Source organism: Mastigoproctus giganteus, chromosome 1 (assembly GCF_048544385.1).
Source record: "Mastigoproctus giganteus isolate SK-2022 chromosome 1, ASM4854438v1, whole genome shotgun sequence".
Lineage (NCBI taxonomy): Eukaryota > Metazoa > Arthropoda > Arachnida > Uropygi > Thelyphonidae > Mastigoproctus > Mastigoproctus giganteus.
Genome location: NC_143575.1, coordinates 262,874,688 through 262,893,596, shown reverse-complemented (window position 1 = coordinate 262,893,596; position 18,909 = coordinate 262,874,688). Strand labels below are relative to the sequence as shown.

The 18,909-nt window shown below is 36.6% G+C and overlaps 1 protein-coding gene across 2 annotated transcripts in view; it reads right to left on the bottom strand.

Annotated features, from left to right (window-relative positions):
* The window catches only part of CycC (cyclin C), a 226,468-nt gene that overhangs the window by 150,864 nt on the left and 56,695 nt on the right, over nucleotides 1-18,909 (bottom strand). For both annotated transcript variants that reach the window (XM_090386000.1, XM_090386009.1), the window contains exon 3: nucleotides 16,150-16,234. In XM_090386000.1, coding sequence (XP_090242126.1) covers nucleotides 16,150-16,234 — 85 coding nt within the window. The remainder of the gene's footprint in view (nucleotides 1-16,149; nucleotides 16,235-18,909) is intronic.

The window sequence follows — 18,909 nt, the reverse complement described above, 5'->3', positions numbered from 1 at the left end:
GTTGAGAATACATTTGGTTATATGATTTATTCTTATTGCAAATAAGGTAACACTGAGAACTGAGCCTTGGGGGGAGGAACTACTACTCATTTGGTCTAGTAAAAGATCTATGCTGAAGGAAGTTTTGCAAGAAATGTGGTAAGTGGTCTCTTAGGTGAAGTGGATGAAGATCTTTCAAATACCAAAATGCCAGGTGGTGTCAAAGGCCTTCTCTATGTCTAGGCATGCCATAACAAGATGCTTGTTTTGGATAAATACATTCCTGATGCCTGTTTTAGATTTGACCATGAGATCTAGAGATGATCGATTTTTCTGAAACCAAATTGGTTATCAGAGATTACATTTTTTGAATCAAGATACCATGTCAGTCAGTGGTTTATCATTTTTCCCTTACCAGCTCAAGCAGCTGGTAAGAGAAACATGTCTACAGTTGTGAGGGATATAGTGATCTTTCCCTGGTTTGGAAATTGTCAGTACAGAGGAGTGATGCTAGCAAGTGCAGAATGAATTCACTGAAGATATGATTTTAGAAGGTCAGCAGCAAGGATAATGATTTGTTATTTAACGGTTGAAACATTATATAATATACTCTGTTGGGACCAGCAACACGAACAGTGTTGCTGTTTGAGGTATATACAGCTTCTCGAAGTTCGAGCATAGCAAATGGCTGATTGTATAGTAAAGATTTGGTTTTGAAGTTCAATTTAGATTTTTTGGCTGAAACTTTAATCTTCTGAAATGACAGCTGATATGCAGTCGAGGCAGACAACTGTGAGAATATGGACCCTGGAGCATTCACAATATCTACAGGAAGAGAGCTCCTGCCCATTCCAGTCAAAAATAAGAAAGGATAACAGAAGAAATTTGCCATTTAGTTGATTTATTTTTCTCCATATTATTCTTACATCAGTATTTTTACCAATTGTAGTTGCAAATTGGATCCAAGAGTTGTTGTTATTTGGCTTAACGACACAAGGGCTACTGAGGCCAAACTGTGTCTGCTCAGTTTATTTAGTCGAAATATACCGCTGTAGATGTTAAATTAAATACTCCTGTATAGGCCAATACATTTTAAATAGATTACAAGTTCTTCTGTTTGCTTGATTTCCCAGGATATGAGTTAAATCATGTGAGAGATTCAACCTAGAGACCGACTGAAGTGTTTGACCGTATGGTTGAATATAAGGGCCAATCAAAGAGGAAATGCCTAACAGTAAGTTGACCCTCACAGGATGAACACTGGGGTTGATCTTCTCCCAGTAGCAAGAACAGATGGGTGCGATGAGTGTGTTCAATTCTGAGTCTTGCCAGTACCACTTCCTCTCGTCTGTTTTATTGAAAACCTGTAAGCCACAGCTTTGGTTCTTGCTTTATCTGGTAAAGTTTATTGTTGGTGTTACTTTTCCAGATCTGTGACCAGTTGTCATAACTTACTTTGCAAATAACAGCCTTATAATCAGTGTAAGGAACCTGAGAATGTTCTGGGACAGATGGTTGAGAATGTTTAGCTGCGAGGTCTGCACTTTCATTTCCCGGAATACCAGAATGGCGAGGGATCCAACAAAAACTGATTGACTGATTGGACACACTGCAGGAAAATAGCTGAGAATGAATGTGTTTCAGGGTAGGATGAGAATATGAGAAATTCTTCCTTATGGCAGAAACAGCACTGAGCAAGTCAGTGTAAATTATGGCAGGTGAGATGGAAAGGTCAATAATTTTACTAAGTGCTAATTTGATGTCATATAATTCGGCTGTGAAGACGCTGCAGACTAATGGTAGTGAGGCAGTAACCGCTAGAGAAGGAAAATCTGCAGCAGCACCAACTATACTGGCTGTTTTGGATCCGTCAGTATAGACTTTACAGGCATGGGAGTTCAGAGTAGTGTGAGCCAAGTGCAACTGCCTGATATTAAAGGAAGGTACAGTATTCTTTCTCCACTCCAGAAAATGTGTATAATGGGAGGAAGAAACGTATGTCCAAGGTGGAACGAACAGGTGCAGTAGTGTTTTGAAAAATAACGCTTAAATTGATATTCCAACTCTGAGAAAGCTCTTTAATCCTGAGTGAAGCAGGTCTGTTTTCATTTGGCTTGCTGTCATATAACAAATCCCACCAAGTATTATAAAGATACTCCCGACTGGGGTGAGATGGAAGAATCTGGAACTTACCAGCATAGTGGAGCGGTAATGATTTCTTACGAAGATGTAATGGAGGATCATGTGCTTCGATATAAAGACTCTGGATTGGAGAAGTCCTAAAAGTGCCCAACGCAGTCCTGAGGGCACTGTGCTGGACAATATTTAGACGTAATTACAGACCAGTTAGTTTAACTTCTGTTCCGAGTAAAATAATGGAGTCACTGGTTAAAGATGCATTGCAGGATCATCTAGACAAGACTGCAGCAATAATTCAGACACAGCATGGGTTTGTTAAGGGAAAGTCTTGTCTGACAAATTTGATAGGATATTATGATATGGTTACAAAGGAACTGGATGCAAAAAATAATTTTGATATCATATATTTGGATTTCAGGAAAGCTTTTGACACTGTTGCATATGGAAGACTATTGTACAAATTGGAGCAGAATGGTATTAAGGGTAAGTTGCTACAATGGATAAAAGGATGGTTAAGTGGGAGAAGACAGAGGGTGGTAATCAATGGGTGCTGCTCTTCGTGAACTAATGTTATTAGTGGTGTCCCACAGGGTTCGGTGTTAGGTCAACTGTTGTTTTGTATATTTATCAATGATATTGATGAGGGTATATCAGGCTTAATGTCGAAGTTTGCAGATGATACAAAGGTTGGCAGAGTTGTTAATGACAATAATGGCAGTGTGCTAGTGCAACAGGATCTAGATAATTTGGGCAGATGGGCTAAGAAGTGGCAACTGAAGTTTAACCTTGACAAATGCAAAGTACTGCATATGGGTAGAAGTAACCCCAGAAAAACGTACCAACTGTGCGGTACTACACTTAAGGTGGTAGAAAATGAAAAAGACCTGGGAGTAGTTGTGCAGTCAGATATGAAGTTTTCTGAGCAATGCAGACAGGCTGCCAGGGCAGGTCATGGGGTTTTGTCAATGGTATATAGGAATTTTGCTAGCAGGGAGAAGGAGGTGATTGTCCCTCTGTATAAGGCAATGGTCAGGCCACGCCTTGAGTACTGCATACAGGTCTGGAGGCCTCATTTTAGGAAGGATGTAGATTTACTTGAGCGTGTACAGAAAAGGGCAACAAGATTGGTGAGGGGAATGAAAGGATCCTCTTACCAAGAGAGGCTTAAGTTCTGCAAATTACAGTGGCTGGAGACTAGGCACCTGCGCGGTGATCTGATTGAGGTGTATAAGGCCTTGAATGGGTTGAGCATGCTGAATTCTGATGGGATCCTTCCACTTGTTCAGATTACGAACCTAAGGGTGCATAAATTCAAATTAAGAAAAGACAGATGTAGAATAGATGTGCGGAAATTTGCCTTTAGCCAGCGGGTGGTTAATTGCTGGAACAAACTTCCATCTGTCGTTGTGGAAGTTGATAGGTTGAATAAATTTAAGGAGAAACTGGACAGGCATTTGGAGGGAATGGTGTGATATTTTTTTTTTTTTTTTTTTTTTGGCTGATGCTGCATAAGCTCATACACTTGCTTTCTTGCATCACATGCCACTACTACTACTATTACATTGACGTTGTAAAGTGGTGCTCCTGGCAGAGTCATAGACCGGACAACAACAATCCAGCCGTGAATGGATTAAAGTTCTATAAAGATGCAGTAGAGTATACCGATCAGCGCTCCATGACATAGCTAAGACTGATCGCAGTATATTCAGATGCTTTAGAGATGTATTTCTTAAATGAGAGATGTGAGCTTGGAAGTTCAGTTTGCTATCTAATATCACTCCAAGAAATTTAACGGTACTTACAAGCGGGATTGGAATATTGTTTATATGTAGTTCCAGATCAGGATGGAGAGCTCATTTCTTGCAAAAGTGAGTGAGAGTGCATTTCTTTTCTGATAGTATGTAGCCATTCCATGAAGTCCACGATTGTATTTTGGTAATGGAAATTTGGAGCTGCTGTTCGATGGTGTTCATACTTTGAGACTGACAAGAAATTGTAAGGTCATCTGCGTACATGTAAGTTTCAACAGTTTTTGGAATATCTCGTGTTATGCTGCTAACTCGGATTGAAAATAGTGTTGGACTAAGTATCGATCCCTGAATGTGAAAAGCAGAGAGTACAGTTTTATATCGGACCTGAAAAGAAAACAATTACAGAAAATTTTGAATTATTTTTGGCAAATGGCCCCTAAGCCCCAAGTGGTAAAAGGTCCATAATAATCCCATGACGCCATGTAGTGTCAAATGCCTTTTCAAGATCTAGGTTGACCATAACTAGATGTTGTTTCATGACAAAGGCATTGCGGATATGAGATTCGACTTTGATAAGCACATCCAGCGTTGATCTATTCTTCCGAAAGCCATACTCATGATCTGGAAGTAGATTCTGTGACTCCAAGATGTAAGTAGGCCTAGTACGAACCATCCTTTCGAAAATTTTACCCAGGCAGCTTGTAAGAGATATTGGCCTATAATTTTAAACACAGGAATGATCTTTTCCTGGTTTTGGTAAGGCAATAATGAAAGAACGACACCAGGAAGAAGGATAGGCATTTTCGGAGAATATCCGATTATAAAAGATTAACATGGTACTCAAATCTTCTTCAGTTAAATGCTTCAGCATAACGTAATGAACTCCACCTGGGCCTGCGGCACTATTTGAAGATCTGTTTAACGATTCTTCAAGTCCTACGAATGTAAAGGGTTGGTCATATGGGAAAGAGCGGTGCGTGAAAAAGTTGATTTTATATCGTTCTGCACTAGCTTTGATGTTCTGAAATGTGGACCCATAGGAGTCAGAAGCAGAGATTGTAGCAAATGATTCAGCAAGTGCATTAGCAACTTATTCAGCTGTAGATAGGTCTTTCCCTTTCCAATGAAGTATTGGAGAGGGCATACAAGCGAATTTCCCATTTAGTGGCTGTATTCTTTTCCAAATGAGAAGTGTGTCGGTGTCTTTTGTGATTGTTGAGGAAAAAACGATCAACGAGTCTCGTTTCACTTTAAATCTAATTTGCCTTGCTTTTAGCCTTTTATAAGCAATGAGGTTATTAGTGGTGGGATTCTTATGGAAATTATTCCAAGCTCGGTTTTTTTTCTGTTTGGCAGTGAAGCAACCTGCATTCCACCAGTGATTTCGGTGATTGCGATATGTCTTGGATTTTGGAATGTAGGTATTTGCTGCAGTCAGAATCTGATTGATGATGTAAGTATTTACATCATCAATCAGTAATTGTTCCATCAATTATGAATTTCTCTGAGCAGTGCAGCAGGCTGCCAGGACAGCTCATGGAATTTTGTCAATGATATACAGAAATTTTGCTAGCAGGGATAAGGAAGTGATTTTTCAATTGTATAAAGCAATGGTTGTAAAATTCTATGCTTGAACACTCTCAACGACTGCTCATCTTTACTCATTAATGTCCAAGCTTCACAATTAGTCTAATGAGACTTTTGTACATTCTTGTACAAAATGTCTGTTCAATACTCTGAACTTCATTAGTTTTTCACGTGCATAGAAATATCTGTTCCCACTCAGGATACAGGACTTAATTTCATTAGTAATACAGTTGGACTGGTTTATCTGCAAACCTAGGTAGGTAAAATTCTGAACATGCTCAAACGAGAAGCCAATGGTTCTTAAATTTTTCATGTTATCTGCCATTCTCCGGACTTCCATATATTTTGTCTTCACTTAATTTATCCTCTTCTTTGTGCTTCATTATCCAGACTGGTCACTGTTTCTTCCAGTGCTCCTTTAGTCCTGATAATAGAAACATTATCAGCATATGCACAGACCTGCACTGTCTTTGTTCCTGTGTCCAGTCACTTCTAATTTCCAAAACCAAGTAAAATAACACAGTAGAGTGCAATGCCTTGTTTAACACCAGCCTTAATGCCAAAGGGAGTCGTAAACTTGTCAATTCTCCACTGCTTTAGTACCAGCCAGGGTTTTATGAGACTAACAATCTTTGCAGGTATTTGGGCCCATAAAAGACGATGGGTCCTGAAGGATCAGAATGAACCACAAACATGACCATCTTATTCAGCGAGTGAGCATCGTCAGATTTGCAAAGAGCCAGAGACTGTTTGGGACATGTTTCTAATGAGAATGGATGACAGCAGAACAACTAAGAGTATACTGAAATGGAAATCTACTAGGAGGGAGGCGAGAAGAAGACAACAGAAAAGATGGATGGCTGACATTGACGGAACATCACTGAGAAGGCTCAACCTGGGTCATGACCCACCCTTGGTTATAATGCCAGAAGAAGAATAAGCCAATAGTCAGGCCACATCTTGAGTACTGATTACTGATCTGGAGGCCTCATTTTAGAAAGGATGTAAAGCTGCTGGAATGGGTACAGAGAAGGGCAATGAGACTGGTGTTGGAAACAAAGGGGTGTTCTTACCAAGAAAGACTTCAGTTCTACAAACTGCAGCATCTGGAGACCAGGCACATGTGAGGTGATTTGAATGAGGTGTTTAAGGCTTTGAATGGCTGAGCAAACAATGCTGATGAGACTGAGCAAGAGATTCTTCCTCTTGCTCAGATTATGCACAGGAGGGACAAATTCAAATTGAGAAAGGACGGTTGCAGAACAGATGTGCAGAAGTTTGCCTTCAGCCAATGGTTGGTTGATTGCTGGAACAAGATTCCATCCATTATTGTAGAATTGGATAGTTTGAATGAATAAATTAAAGGCAGAACTAGACAAACTATTGGAGAGGACTGACAGGCAAAATGGGAGATTTTTATATTTTGGCTGATGCTGGATAACTTTGTTTTCATGTATCATTTTCCACTACTGATGCCAACTCATAGAACTAACTTTTCATTTATCTCTTCTACTTCCAATTTTTGGAACAACCTTTCTTCATATGTATTTCATTAAAATTACAATCTACACAAATTCATGTGCAACATCAAGAAGTATCTTCTGCCTTGTTCACGTTTAACCATGCACACAAGGCACCAGAACCTTCTATAATATAAAGTACTGTAGTTTTTAATACATTTCATGTTTGGAGACTGTTTAAAAAAAAAAAAAAAAAGTAATACCTTGCATATAACTTATGTTACTTGCAAGGTATTACTTTTTTTTTTTTTTTCTTTTTTTTTCACAGCAACCCCCATATAAAAAAGGGTTTAGGGTGAGGTTGATAACAAATTTTAAAATTTTTTATCTCAAATTCATTGTCACATTTGATAAATAAAATGGACAGTAACCAGTGGTGAGCTATAGTGGCCTCACATGGGCTTGCGAGAGCCCATTGTTATTTTTTTGAAAATTTGCAAGCCCATTGTTGAAACAATCATTTATTTTACAAATTAAATCCTAAATTCCATTATTGAGTATCCAGAGCCAGAACTACGGTGAGGCGAGCAGATCCCCATCCCCAGCATTTTAATAGCTCAATTGACCAGTTGTGTTCTGAAATTGTTTCATTTTTGATTTAATTACAGTTGGACCTCAATTAAAGGAATTTTTTATAGCGAATTTTTTTTGAATTTCCCTTGGTAATTACGTTTAAAATATTTTCCATAGAACAAAGATAATTTGAATATAATGAACTGATAACAAGTTGGTTGGTTGTTTTGGATTTTATTGGTGCATCAGCGACTAAGGCTATAATGCGCCAGAAACAGCTCCTGTAAAAGAAAAGATTTCAGCAACCTAAAAAATTATGTCACTACGTCAAGATGTATAGAAATAAGGATATGTAAAAAGTTTATAAAGATGGTAACTTTTAAATATGTGTAAAAATATTTAAACATTTTAAACAGCTAAAAATAGCTGATAAATTTGCATTGTCGGATAAAATCGGACTGAGTGTATGAGGCTCAGTCAGATGGCTAAAAGCAGTAAAATATAGATTTTGTTCGTGCCTGTAAAGTGGGCACTCGGATAAAATATTTCTTACTGTTAAAAAGGTGTCGCATTGCTCACACATAGGAGTGTCACCCTCAGCAGGAATGAATGAGTAAGATGACTGTCCTATGCAGAGGTGAGCTACAACTTCCTCTCGGCGGTTCCTGCCATAGTTTTATTACAGGCTTTATCTGATAGAGTCTATTCATGACCTGCCCATGCCAAGATTGTTGCCACTGGGAGAGTAATCCTTTGCATTTTAATTGCCAGTAGTCTGTATTGGGAACTAACAGGCTACGGTTCTTCTGCGGTTGCGGTGATCTGGCTGCAGCGTCAGCCAGTTCATTACCCTTGATCCCAGTGTGGCTAGGGATCCAGCAGAAACGGATGTCAAACGAACAATCAAAGAGAGAATGTAACATCCGCTGAACCCATGTCAGGAAAGAATGAGGATTATATTTCACCCCTGATAAAGCTTGTAATATACTTAAGGAGTCTGTGTACACCTTTGGTAGTTGTGGGGTTTTATGTGGTTCAGGGCTAATTCAATTGCATACAACTCTGCTGAGTATGTGTTGCATTCGTCGGGTATCTTCTCAGATATAATGTTATTTGGGAAGATGGCGGCAGACCTGACAGATAACTCCGACTTCGAGCCATCCGTGAAGACAGGCAAGAAGTCGGGGTATTTAGCTCGGTGGGCAGTATATAGTTTTTGCTATGCAGAGTTCAAAGTGGTGGCCTTTCCACACTTGTTAATAGAGAAATTGCACGTTGGTGTTCAAGAATGCCACTGTGGAGCTGGTTGCTCCTGTACACGAATACCAAAGGGACGGTTGGCAGTCTGGCATGTGTTATAGAGCTTTTCCCATCGTGGCTCGAAAACGGATGGCCACGTGGGATGGCCTGGCAGGAATTTTAGTTTGAAAGCGTACTGTAAAGACAACTGTTTCCTACGAAGCGATAGTGATGGCTCATATGCTTCGACATAGAGACTTTGGACTGGAGATGCACGAAATGCTCCAGTGGCAATAAGAATCGCCTGATGGTGGATGGGATCCAACCATCAAAGTAAACCGAGTCTAGCAGATGCATATACCTGGGACCTATAGACAACTTTGTACGCATTGTTCCCACCTCTGGCCTTTAGGCAATTAAAAAGCGCAAATTAAGGGTTTAAGGGATTATTGTTCCGTAATGTTAGTGGTGCATGTAAAACCTATGCAGCCACCTATTACACATACCAAGAAGTCGCACTAGTCAATATGCTTTACATAGATTAAGGCGTATTCCTGGCATGGATAATAGCCTCTGGTTGTGGTTCCGCTTTACTCTGGCAAGCAATCATCTTTTTCAAAGACATGAGTGATCCACACCTTTCAGTAAATTTCTCCTGGCTATGTTTACATAGTCACGGTAGCTGGATATTCGAGTGATTCTGACTTTTTTGGACAGTATTCAAAGAACTAGTGGCAACAACGACATAGAGTGGGGGGGGGGGGAATAGGACAACTAAGATATTAAATACGCTTTCCAAAGATGAAATGCTGGCAGATTTTGAAACTGCGCCGAAGCCTTCACTGTGAAGAAAATGTTCCAAAATATAATGGTATACAGGCAATAAATAAATAAATAAAAACTGTATACATTATATCAACAATATCCAAAAAGCAGCGAGATTTAAGGATGATTAAATAACTCAATATGGAAATTATAAAGATTGGTCGTGCATTTGGGCTACAATAATCAGCTTGTGTCTTGAGGATGGCAATTGCAGTTTGAAGGACTATCCCACTTTGTGCAAACATTTTTAATCCAAAATTAAATATTCAGGATTATCAAACCGACTTTTAAATCTGGAATTTCTTAATGATTTAGCACTAATGATTGACATCCTGCAGCAGCACTCTATCAGAAGCTTTACAAAGTTGCAGCAGCACTATAGTAAAAGCAAATAAATTAATTATTCGAACTATCGTGCTATTGATAATTTGAAAAATTCTGAAGGAAATAATGAAGCTAAAATTGACAGAGTGCTGAAATAGAAAGAATTTGAAGGAATCAAAATCAAAAGTAAAAATACATTTAAAAATTTACCTTGTGACAAGTTGATTAAACTGCATTGTTTTATCCTTAAAGGATTGGTTATTAATGCAACAGAGTAATTTTAAATTAAATAAAGAAAATAATGATATCATTGATGATGAGGAATTTGAAAGAAATTTTAAACATATGCTATCCGGAAAAAAAAATTAATGATATTAGAGATTTTGTTGAAAACAGTATATCTTTAAAATCAAGTGAAATTCCCTTTTCAATATCCTTGATATTGAAAAGGGAATATTCAATTTCAAGAAATATCCTTGAAATATATCTTGATATTCAATATCCAGAAATATCCTTGAAACCACTGAGATTAGGACTGCAGAAGCTGAGCAAGCTTTCAGCGTAATGAATATTGTAACAATAAAAAGAATATCTTCGATAATTAAACACGTTGCAGATATGACTATAAATCTAAATACAAAACCATTGCTTCAATTTGATACTTAAAGCAGTGGTCTCAAACTGGCAGCCTGCGGGCTGCATCCGGCCCCTGAAGCAATTTTACATGGGCCGCGAATACATTTCAATTATGTATTTGTTGTAAATACGGTGCTTATAGTTTTAGAGATATGGACTGAGCTTATGTGCATGACTGCTACTGAAGGAAAAGGAGATAGAATGAATAGGTTGGGGCTTTGTCTTTGTCACTGTATGCTTGTATGCCAGGCCATGTGACTGGGGTAAGGTGGGAGAACTTCCCACGTCGGTACAATTAGTAAATTTAGTTCGCCAGCTGACAGTTGGTGACGCTTCAGTATTCTGGTGTTTCCGATTTTTTCTATTGAGTTGGTACTTCTGATATATATTTTCCTTGAGTCAGTCACTAGTTTGTTAGCTGGATGCATAGCTGCGCAGTTCATATTGCTATATAGATGGAGACAAACTAACGTATGGCTTATAAAACCTGTTTATTTGTGCTTGTTGTTAGATCTACAATGTAGATCTAAAGATAAATGATAGGTATTGATATAATGTAGATTCTACATTATATCAATACCTATCGTTTAGAATTGTGCATAACTTTTGAGTGTTGCTTTCATATGAAAATTCATCTTGTTAAATTAAAGTTGTAAATAAAATTATAATAGTGATTTTAATTAAGAGATTAAACTGCAAGACGTCTTTAACAAAGGGTAAAAGAAAAGTGGACAAAGAAGGACGGGTTTTTCAAAATAAATGGGAAATTATGTACTTTTGTGGTGTTATGCGCAATAAAATTGTATGTTTTATTTGTAATAAGGGAATATCAGTTCCAAAAGAATACAATTTACGTTGCCATTACAAAACGAATCATAAAGAAAAATTTGAAATGTTGGAAGGCAAACTGAGGGAAGAAAGTTACAGTTTCTGAAATCTGGCTTACAACGACAACAAAATTTTTTTACTGAAGCAAATAAATCCAGTGAAGCAACAGTTCACGCAAGTTTTGCTCTCGTGCACATCATTGCAAAACAATAAAAACCATTTACTGATGGCGAATTCCTTAAAGATTGTTTGATTAAGTCTGCTGAACTTCTTTGTCCTGACAAACAACAATTATTTAAAAATATTAGTTTGTCAGCCAACACAGTAGCGGAACGTATTAACAAAATCGCTAGTGATTTACGATGTTAGTTAAAAGAAAAAAGTATAGATTTTGCAGCATTCTCAATAGTAGTTGATGAGAGTACTGACATCACAGATATAGCACAACTTGCCATTTTCGTACGAGGTGTTACTGATGAATTTGAAGTAATTGAGGAATTATTGGAAATAATTCCTATGAAAGGAAAAACTGGAGCACAGGATATTTTTTCTGAAATAAAAACCGTAATAGATAAATATAAATTAAGTTGAGATAAAATGGTTGGATTTGCAAGTGATGGTGCAGCTGCTATGGTTAATAAAAAAAATGGAGTAGCAGTAAAATAAGAAATATAGTGAAAGAAGAAAATTTCAGAATAATTTTTGCACTATACATTGCATTATTCATCAAGAAGCACTTTGTGCCAAAAGTTTGCAGATGGATAATGTTATGGAAACAGTAAACTTTATCCATGGGCAAGCTCTAATCATCGAGAATTTGTTGCATTGTTTGAAGAAATTGAAAGTGAGTACAGAGAAATGATTTATTATAACAAGGTGAGGTGTTAAGTCGAGGAGCTGTATTAAAACGTTTTTTTGATTTAATAAATGAAATCAAAATTTTCATGACACAAAAAAATTAAACCTTCAAAGAGCTACATAATGATACAGGGATAACAGATTTAGCATTTCTTGTTGACTTAACCAGCCATTTAAATATTCTCAATAAAGAGCTGCAAGGAAAGAATAAACTTATCACTGACATGTATTCTTGTATTAAAGTTTTTAAAGTTAAATTGCAATTATGGGAAACACAACTGGAATCAAAAAATTTCATACATTTCCTACATCTTAAATCCTGCCCTATTATTTCAAATGAAAAATCTCAAGAATATGCAAGAAAAATAGCATTATTATGACAAGAATTTGAAGAAATATTTAAAGATTTTAATGATTTGGAGTTTGATTTTACATTATTTTCATTACCATTAAAAACGAACATGAATAACGCACCAGAAAATCTACAAATGGAGCTAATTAATTTATAGTGTGATATAAATCTTATTCAAAGATTTGACGATACAGATTTGATTAACTTTTATTCGTACTTGTCAAAAGATAAATACCCTCAGTTACGAATTTTTGCAATAAGAATAATCGCTTTGTTTGGGAGTACATTTATATGTGAACAGTTTTTTTTGCAGTTGAAAATTAATAAGTCTAAGAAAAGAACCCGATTGACCGATGAGCATCTACAATCCATGATGAAGATAGTTTCTAGTAATTTTTCTCCAAGGCTACAAACTTTATCAGAATCGAAATGCCATCAAGTGTCAAGTTGTAGTATGAAATAAAGAAGTTTATAATTATTTACATACAAACATAGTATTTTTTCTGTATGTGTCAAAGAAAAATTTAATAAATAAAAGAAAGAGAATAGGTTGTCATTATTTATTCTCAAGTTTTGTCCCACTTGGAAAGTTTTCATAATGTGTTTATTTTTAGTTTAAGTTAAAAGTAAGTTATTTAGTGGTTAATTCGACATATTAGAATTATTTTAAATAAATGTCAGTCTGAAAATTTAATATTTAGCTGTCAATACGTTTGAATTACAAAGTGTAACCAACAGAAATTTCTTGCCGGTACCAACCTTTAGGTTTCAGATAGAAAATAAATATAAATCTGAATTTTTTCCTTTTTTATTATTATTATTATTGTTTTTTATGTATGTTTTGATAAATATTTAGTAAGTGATTGGGCATTTAAAGAAAATAGAAAAGAAAATTTAACCGAAAGAAAGAGTCTCATAATTTTAGCCAGGGAGAGGAGAAAAATATAAGTTTGAGAAATAAAAAGAAAATATAGAGAAAAACATTGTAGAAAATACAATTCAACATTATTGAAATAAATTTTCAATTAAACCATGTTCGAGGCAAATTAAATTTTAAAAGTAAAATTTCCAAACTTATTATAAACTTACATGCAACACACCACTCACGCGTAACACCAGGTTATAAAGGGGTGGCATCCATACATTAAGAGTAAGTACAGTGCAATATATATATATTTATTCTCAGTTTGTTAAAAAAAAATTTATTCCGGCCCGTCAGCTGCTTTCAGATCGTGCATTCAGCCCACATGCAATATGAGTTTGAGACCACTCCTTAAAGGATCAGTTATTAATGCAACATAAAGAAAATAATGATATAACAGCAACCCCAGAGCAACGTATCAACTCTGTGGTACTACACTGACAGTGGTAGAGAATGAAAGGGACCTGGGGGTGGTGGTGCAGGCAGATATGAAGTTCTCTGAGCAGTGCAGACGAGCTGCAAGAGTAGCTCATGGTGTATTGTCAATGATATATAGGAATTTTTCTAGCAGGGATAAGGAGGTGATTATTCCCTTGTATAAGGCAATGGTCAGGCCACACCTAGAGTACTGTATACAGGCCTGGAGGCCTCATTTCAGGAAGGATGTAGAGCTGCTGGAACGAGTACAGAGAAGGGCAACTAGATTGGTGAATGGGACAAAGGGGTTCTCTTACGAAGAAAGGCTTAAGTTTTGCAAATTACAGTGTCTGGAAACTAGGCACCAGCGGGGTGATCTGATAGAGGTGTACAAAGCCTTGAATGGTTTGAGCATGCTCAATGCTGATGGGATTCTTCCTTTAGCTCAGAAAAATCACCTGAGAGGGCATAAATTCAAATTGAGGAAAGACAGATGTAGGATAGATGTGCGGAAATTTGCCTTTAGCCAGCGGGTGGTTGGTGGGTGGAACAGACTTCCATCCCTTGTCGTGGAAGTTGATAGCCTAAATAAGTTTAAGGCTCAGCTGGACAGGTATTTCGAACGAACAGAGGGGTGAAGTGGAAGTGGTTATTTTTATTTATTTATGTTACTTTTTTTTTTTTTTTTTTTTTTTTTTTGGCTGATGCTGCATAAGCTTGCTTTCTTGCATCAAATGCCTCTACTAATGCTAATGCTAATGCTAATATCATTGACAATGAGGAATTGAAAGAAATTTTTAACATATGCTACCCGAAATCATGGAATATGGAAGAACTTTCGTCTTCATGGCAAGAGGCATGAAAAACAAATAAGAAATTTAAGTTTTCTAATAAAATATGAAATAAAAATTAATGATTTTAAAGATTTTGTCGAAGACAGTTTAACTTTAAAATCGAATGAAATTGGCTTTTCAATTAAAAAAGCAAGAAATATAACTGAAACTATTGCGATTAGCAGAGCTGAAGCTATGCGAGCTTTCAGCATAATGAATAATATTGCAATAATAAAAAGAACATTTGACAATTAAACACATTGCAGACCATACATCTAAACGAAAAACCATTGCTTCAATTTATGATCCAGATCATTATGTCAAATCTTTCCTCTGTAATCATCACTCATCTATTGAGAAAAGCAGAAGATCGACAACAAATATTAATAAAGAAGTAAATTTTATATGGCAATTTTTAGAATAAATTTTTCTTGAATATTTGTGTAATAATTTTTGTCATGTAATCTGTGATTTTTGTATGTACCTTTTCTAAGATAGTTTGTTTTTTTATGTAGTATTTGTTTTTATATTGTAGAATGTTTTGTGATAATTTTTATGTTATTTGTGATATGGGAAATATTTCATGTTATTTTTTATTTGCAATATTAAAATTTTATCATAAAATATGTATCCATTATATTTCCCTAGTTGTAAAAAAAAAAAAAAAAATATTTAAAAAAGTGGTAGATGGTTTTATGAGAAACATCCTTCTCATTTCTTTTAGGTATTTTGATTTGTATATATTGATTACGAAATAAAAGAACTTTTGTATTGTAAATATTTTATTGATCATACACAAATTTCCATAATTTCTAGAAGACAAGATACAATGGAATTATGATAACTAAAGTAAGAGACGTATACTTGCAACTGCAACGTATCTAAATGTCTCTGGAAAACAGCGTCGATTAAGGTACCGGATTTTGCAGTTGAAAGGACATATGAAGCTGTTGGGGGCACCTAACAATAGAATGTAACGAAAATGGAAGAAGGAAAAAAAAAAAATTGTTGACAAATATTTGTGTTGTTGTAATCACACTTACTGCAGTAGTAACTGAAGGAAGTATGATTGTGATGTCATACTGTTCAAAAATTCTAAAAAGTTAGAACTCGAGATATCGTACCGGTCACAAAAAATGCGTCATGTACTCTAATCACACTATTAGCGAGTGCTAGGCACAGACTAGTGGTTTGAGTGTGGGAAGCGCCTCTGAAAGAAGCTGCAGATGACATCACTTCCGTAACCAGTCAGACTTACTCTGTAAGAACCCCCAAGGATGTTTCACATCAAAAAGTCAGCAAAAGCCCATCTTTACGAGCCCATAGCTAAAATATTCTCAGCTCACCACTGGCAGTACCTTTCAAATTTTTACATACTTTTAAGTTTATGATACTAGCTTCAAAAAAAGTCCAAACAAATGCTTACCGGACAAAAAATCTCTTGAAATACACTGTAGCAGTAGCTATAACCTGCTGTTTCACTTTCAACTGTTCACCAAGAGCTTGAATAACTGCAATTTGAAAATTAAAAAATATATAAATAAATAAAAAACAATGCTTAATCAAAGGAAAACATTTTGAACATTATACACAACAGTATATCATGAAAGAGGCAGCCCCGGGTGCCAAGCATTCCGTGACAAAGCAATCTAAGTGCATTCATTAAAGTGAACTTTCTAAAAAGCTTTTATGCCATATACAGATTCTGTATTGTTCTGAATGTCGTTTTCACTCTACAAGACGTAGGCAAAAACTCATAAAGGAAACTTTTTCTTTTATCACTAACACAACTAACAGCCACTTTGTCACCTTGTGGAACTGCTCCTGCCTCCCTGTGGTGGGGCAAGAAACCTGGAAGGAAGAGTTATTCTTCCAGGACTAAAAGAAGCAATCATGCAAAATGAAAATTTCCCTCTGCTAAAGACCTGCAAATCCACCTATGGATCTGCAAAAAAACAATTATGACAATCCAACCTGAAAGAGGATGAAAACAGAATTTCCATCTTTCCTTATACTGCATTCACTAACGAATCAGCCACTAGGTACACTGTCACCTTTCCATATTCAAAAATGCTTAGAAGTGTATCCGGATCACCTAAAAATGGTACAAGATCTGGAGACTTATTTAGTTGAAACCATCAGGGCCAGACTGAATCTCTCCATAAACTTACATCATTTAGTGGGGTTCCTACCAAAGTGCATCAGCAACTGTGGCTATAATACACTGATTTCTGACTAGTATATCTTTGTTGTTGGTGCTGATTCTGATAAAAATTCAAACAAGGTGATATTTATCAATCGATTTTAGGAAAACAAAAACGTCATCCATATCCTGACGATCTTCTAGAACATTATGTAGTGTTAATTGATTGCAATTTTTGAAAAGTAAGGAGAAAGCAGTTTTTCGTTCTCTTAGATATAGTGGGCATTCGATAACAATATGCTTTAGAGTGAGTGGACATGAACAGTTACTGCATTGTGGGGCATCTTCCTTTCTTAATAAATAACTGTGAGTGAGGTATGTGTGACCAATGCGCAGTCGTGCTAGTACAGTTTCTTCTTTTCTGTTTCCTCTCAGACTGGATTGCCACTGTTTGGGTTCTTTCTTTATTTCAAAAAGTTTATTATTTGTTTCTTTTTCCCATATACATTTCCACTGTTCTTTAGAGGTCTGCTGTATAATGCATTTATAGTCAACATAAGGTGTCCTGAAATTGGAAGAGATAGGATTTGAAGCATTTTTGGCAGCTAAATCTGCCTGTTCATTTCCTGGGATTACAGAGTGTCCAGGAATCCAACAAAAAATGTGGTGACCACGTGCATGAATTGCCATTAACTGAGTCCAGATTTGCTGTACCAGAGGATGACTGTTGGGGCGTTTACATTGCATGCAATTCACGGCACTTAATGAATCGGTATATATTATGGATTGAGTATATGAGGCTTCTTTTATTTTCTCCAGGGCTAGTAAGATACCATACAACTCAGCAGTATAATTACTACATTCTGAGGGGAGCTGTTTGGAGATGATAGCATTTGGCAGAGCTACAGCTGTACCAACTTTACTGGCAGTCTTGGATCCATCTGTATATAGCTGCACGTAACTCCTAAACTGAGTGAAGTGGGCCAGATGTAATTGTCTGATGTTAACATCTGGAAGATTATTCTTTCCTCATTTCTGATAGTATTTTTCAATATGTATTGTGGGTATTTGCCATGGCTGGATTTCCATGCTAGTATCCTGCATTATGTTATTCATGTTGAGTCCCCAGCTAGTGTTTAGAGCTTGAAGCCTAATGCCAGATGGTTTGTTGAGACGTGATTTAGTTCGATAGAGGTTCCCCCATTTTGGTCTGAAGAGATATTGCCATATCGGGTGATGTGGAAAGCTGCTGATTTTAGCAGCATAATTAGGAGAAGAATTTGTCGCCGAAGGTCTAGCGGCGGTTCATTGCCTTCCATATATAGACTTAAAATGGGAGATGTACGAAAGGCACCCAGTGCTATTCGAAGTGCACTATGATGAATGGGATCAAGCCATTTCAGTACACTTGGCCTGGCTGAGGTGTAAGCGGGATCCAATTAATGAGCGGTATAAATGTAGCAACATGTATACTGATCTGCACCTCATGACATAGAGGAGATTACTCTGAGAATACTTAGTTTCTTAAGACAGCTGGTACAAATATATTTTATATGTTTAAGGAAGTTTAATTTTTTATCAAGTATTATACCAAGAAAACGAGTACTTGGTTGAAATGTAATACAATGGGAGTCTAACTGAAGGTTTGGATCAGGATGTAATGTACGTTTACGACAGAAGTGTACTGCACTTGTTTTCGATTTAGAAATTCTGTAGCCATTGTTTTTGGCCCAAGAGACTATTCTATTAATGGTGCCTTGTAGTTGTCTCTCAATAAGTCGCATATTTTGAGAATGACATGAGATGGCAAGGTCATCAGCATACAGGTATGCATCAACTGTGTTAGGTATACAATTGGTTATAGAATCGATCCTGATGCCAAAAAGTGTTGCACTCAGCACTGAGCCCTGGGGAACTCCCTCTTCTTGAACATATGTTCCAGAAAGTGACGAGTGGAAGAGGACTTCGAAGGATCTGTTCGATAGGAAGTTCTGAATAAATTTCCGAAGATGACCCCGAAGACCAGCTTTACATTGTCGCGAA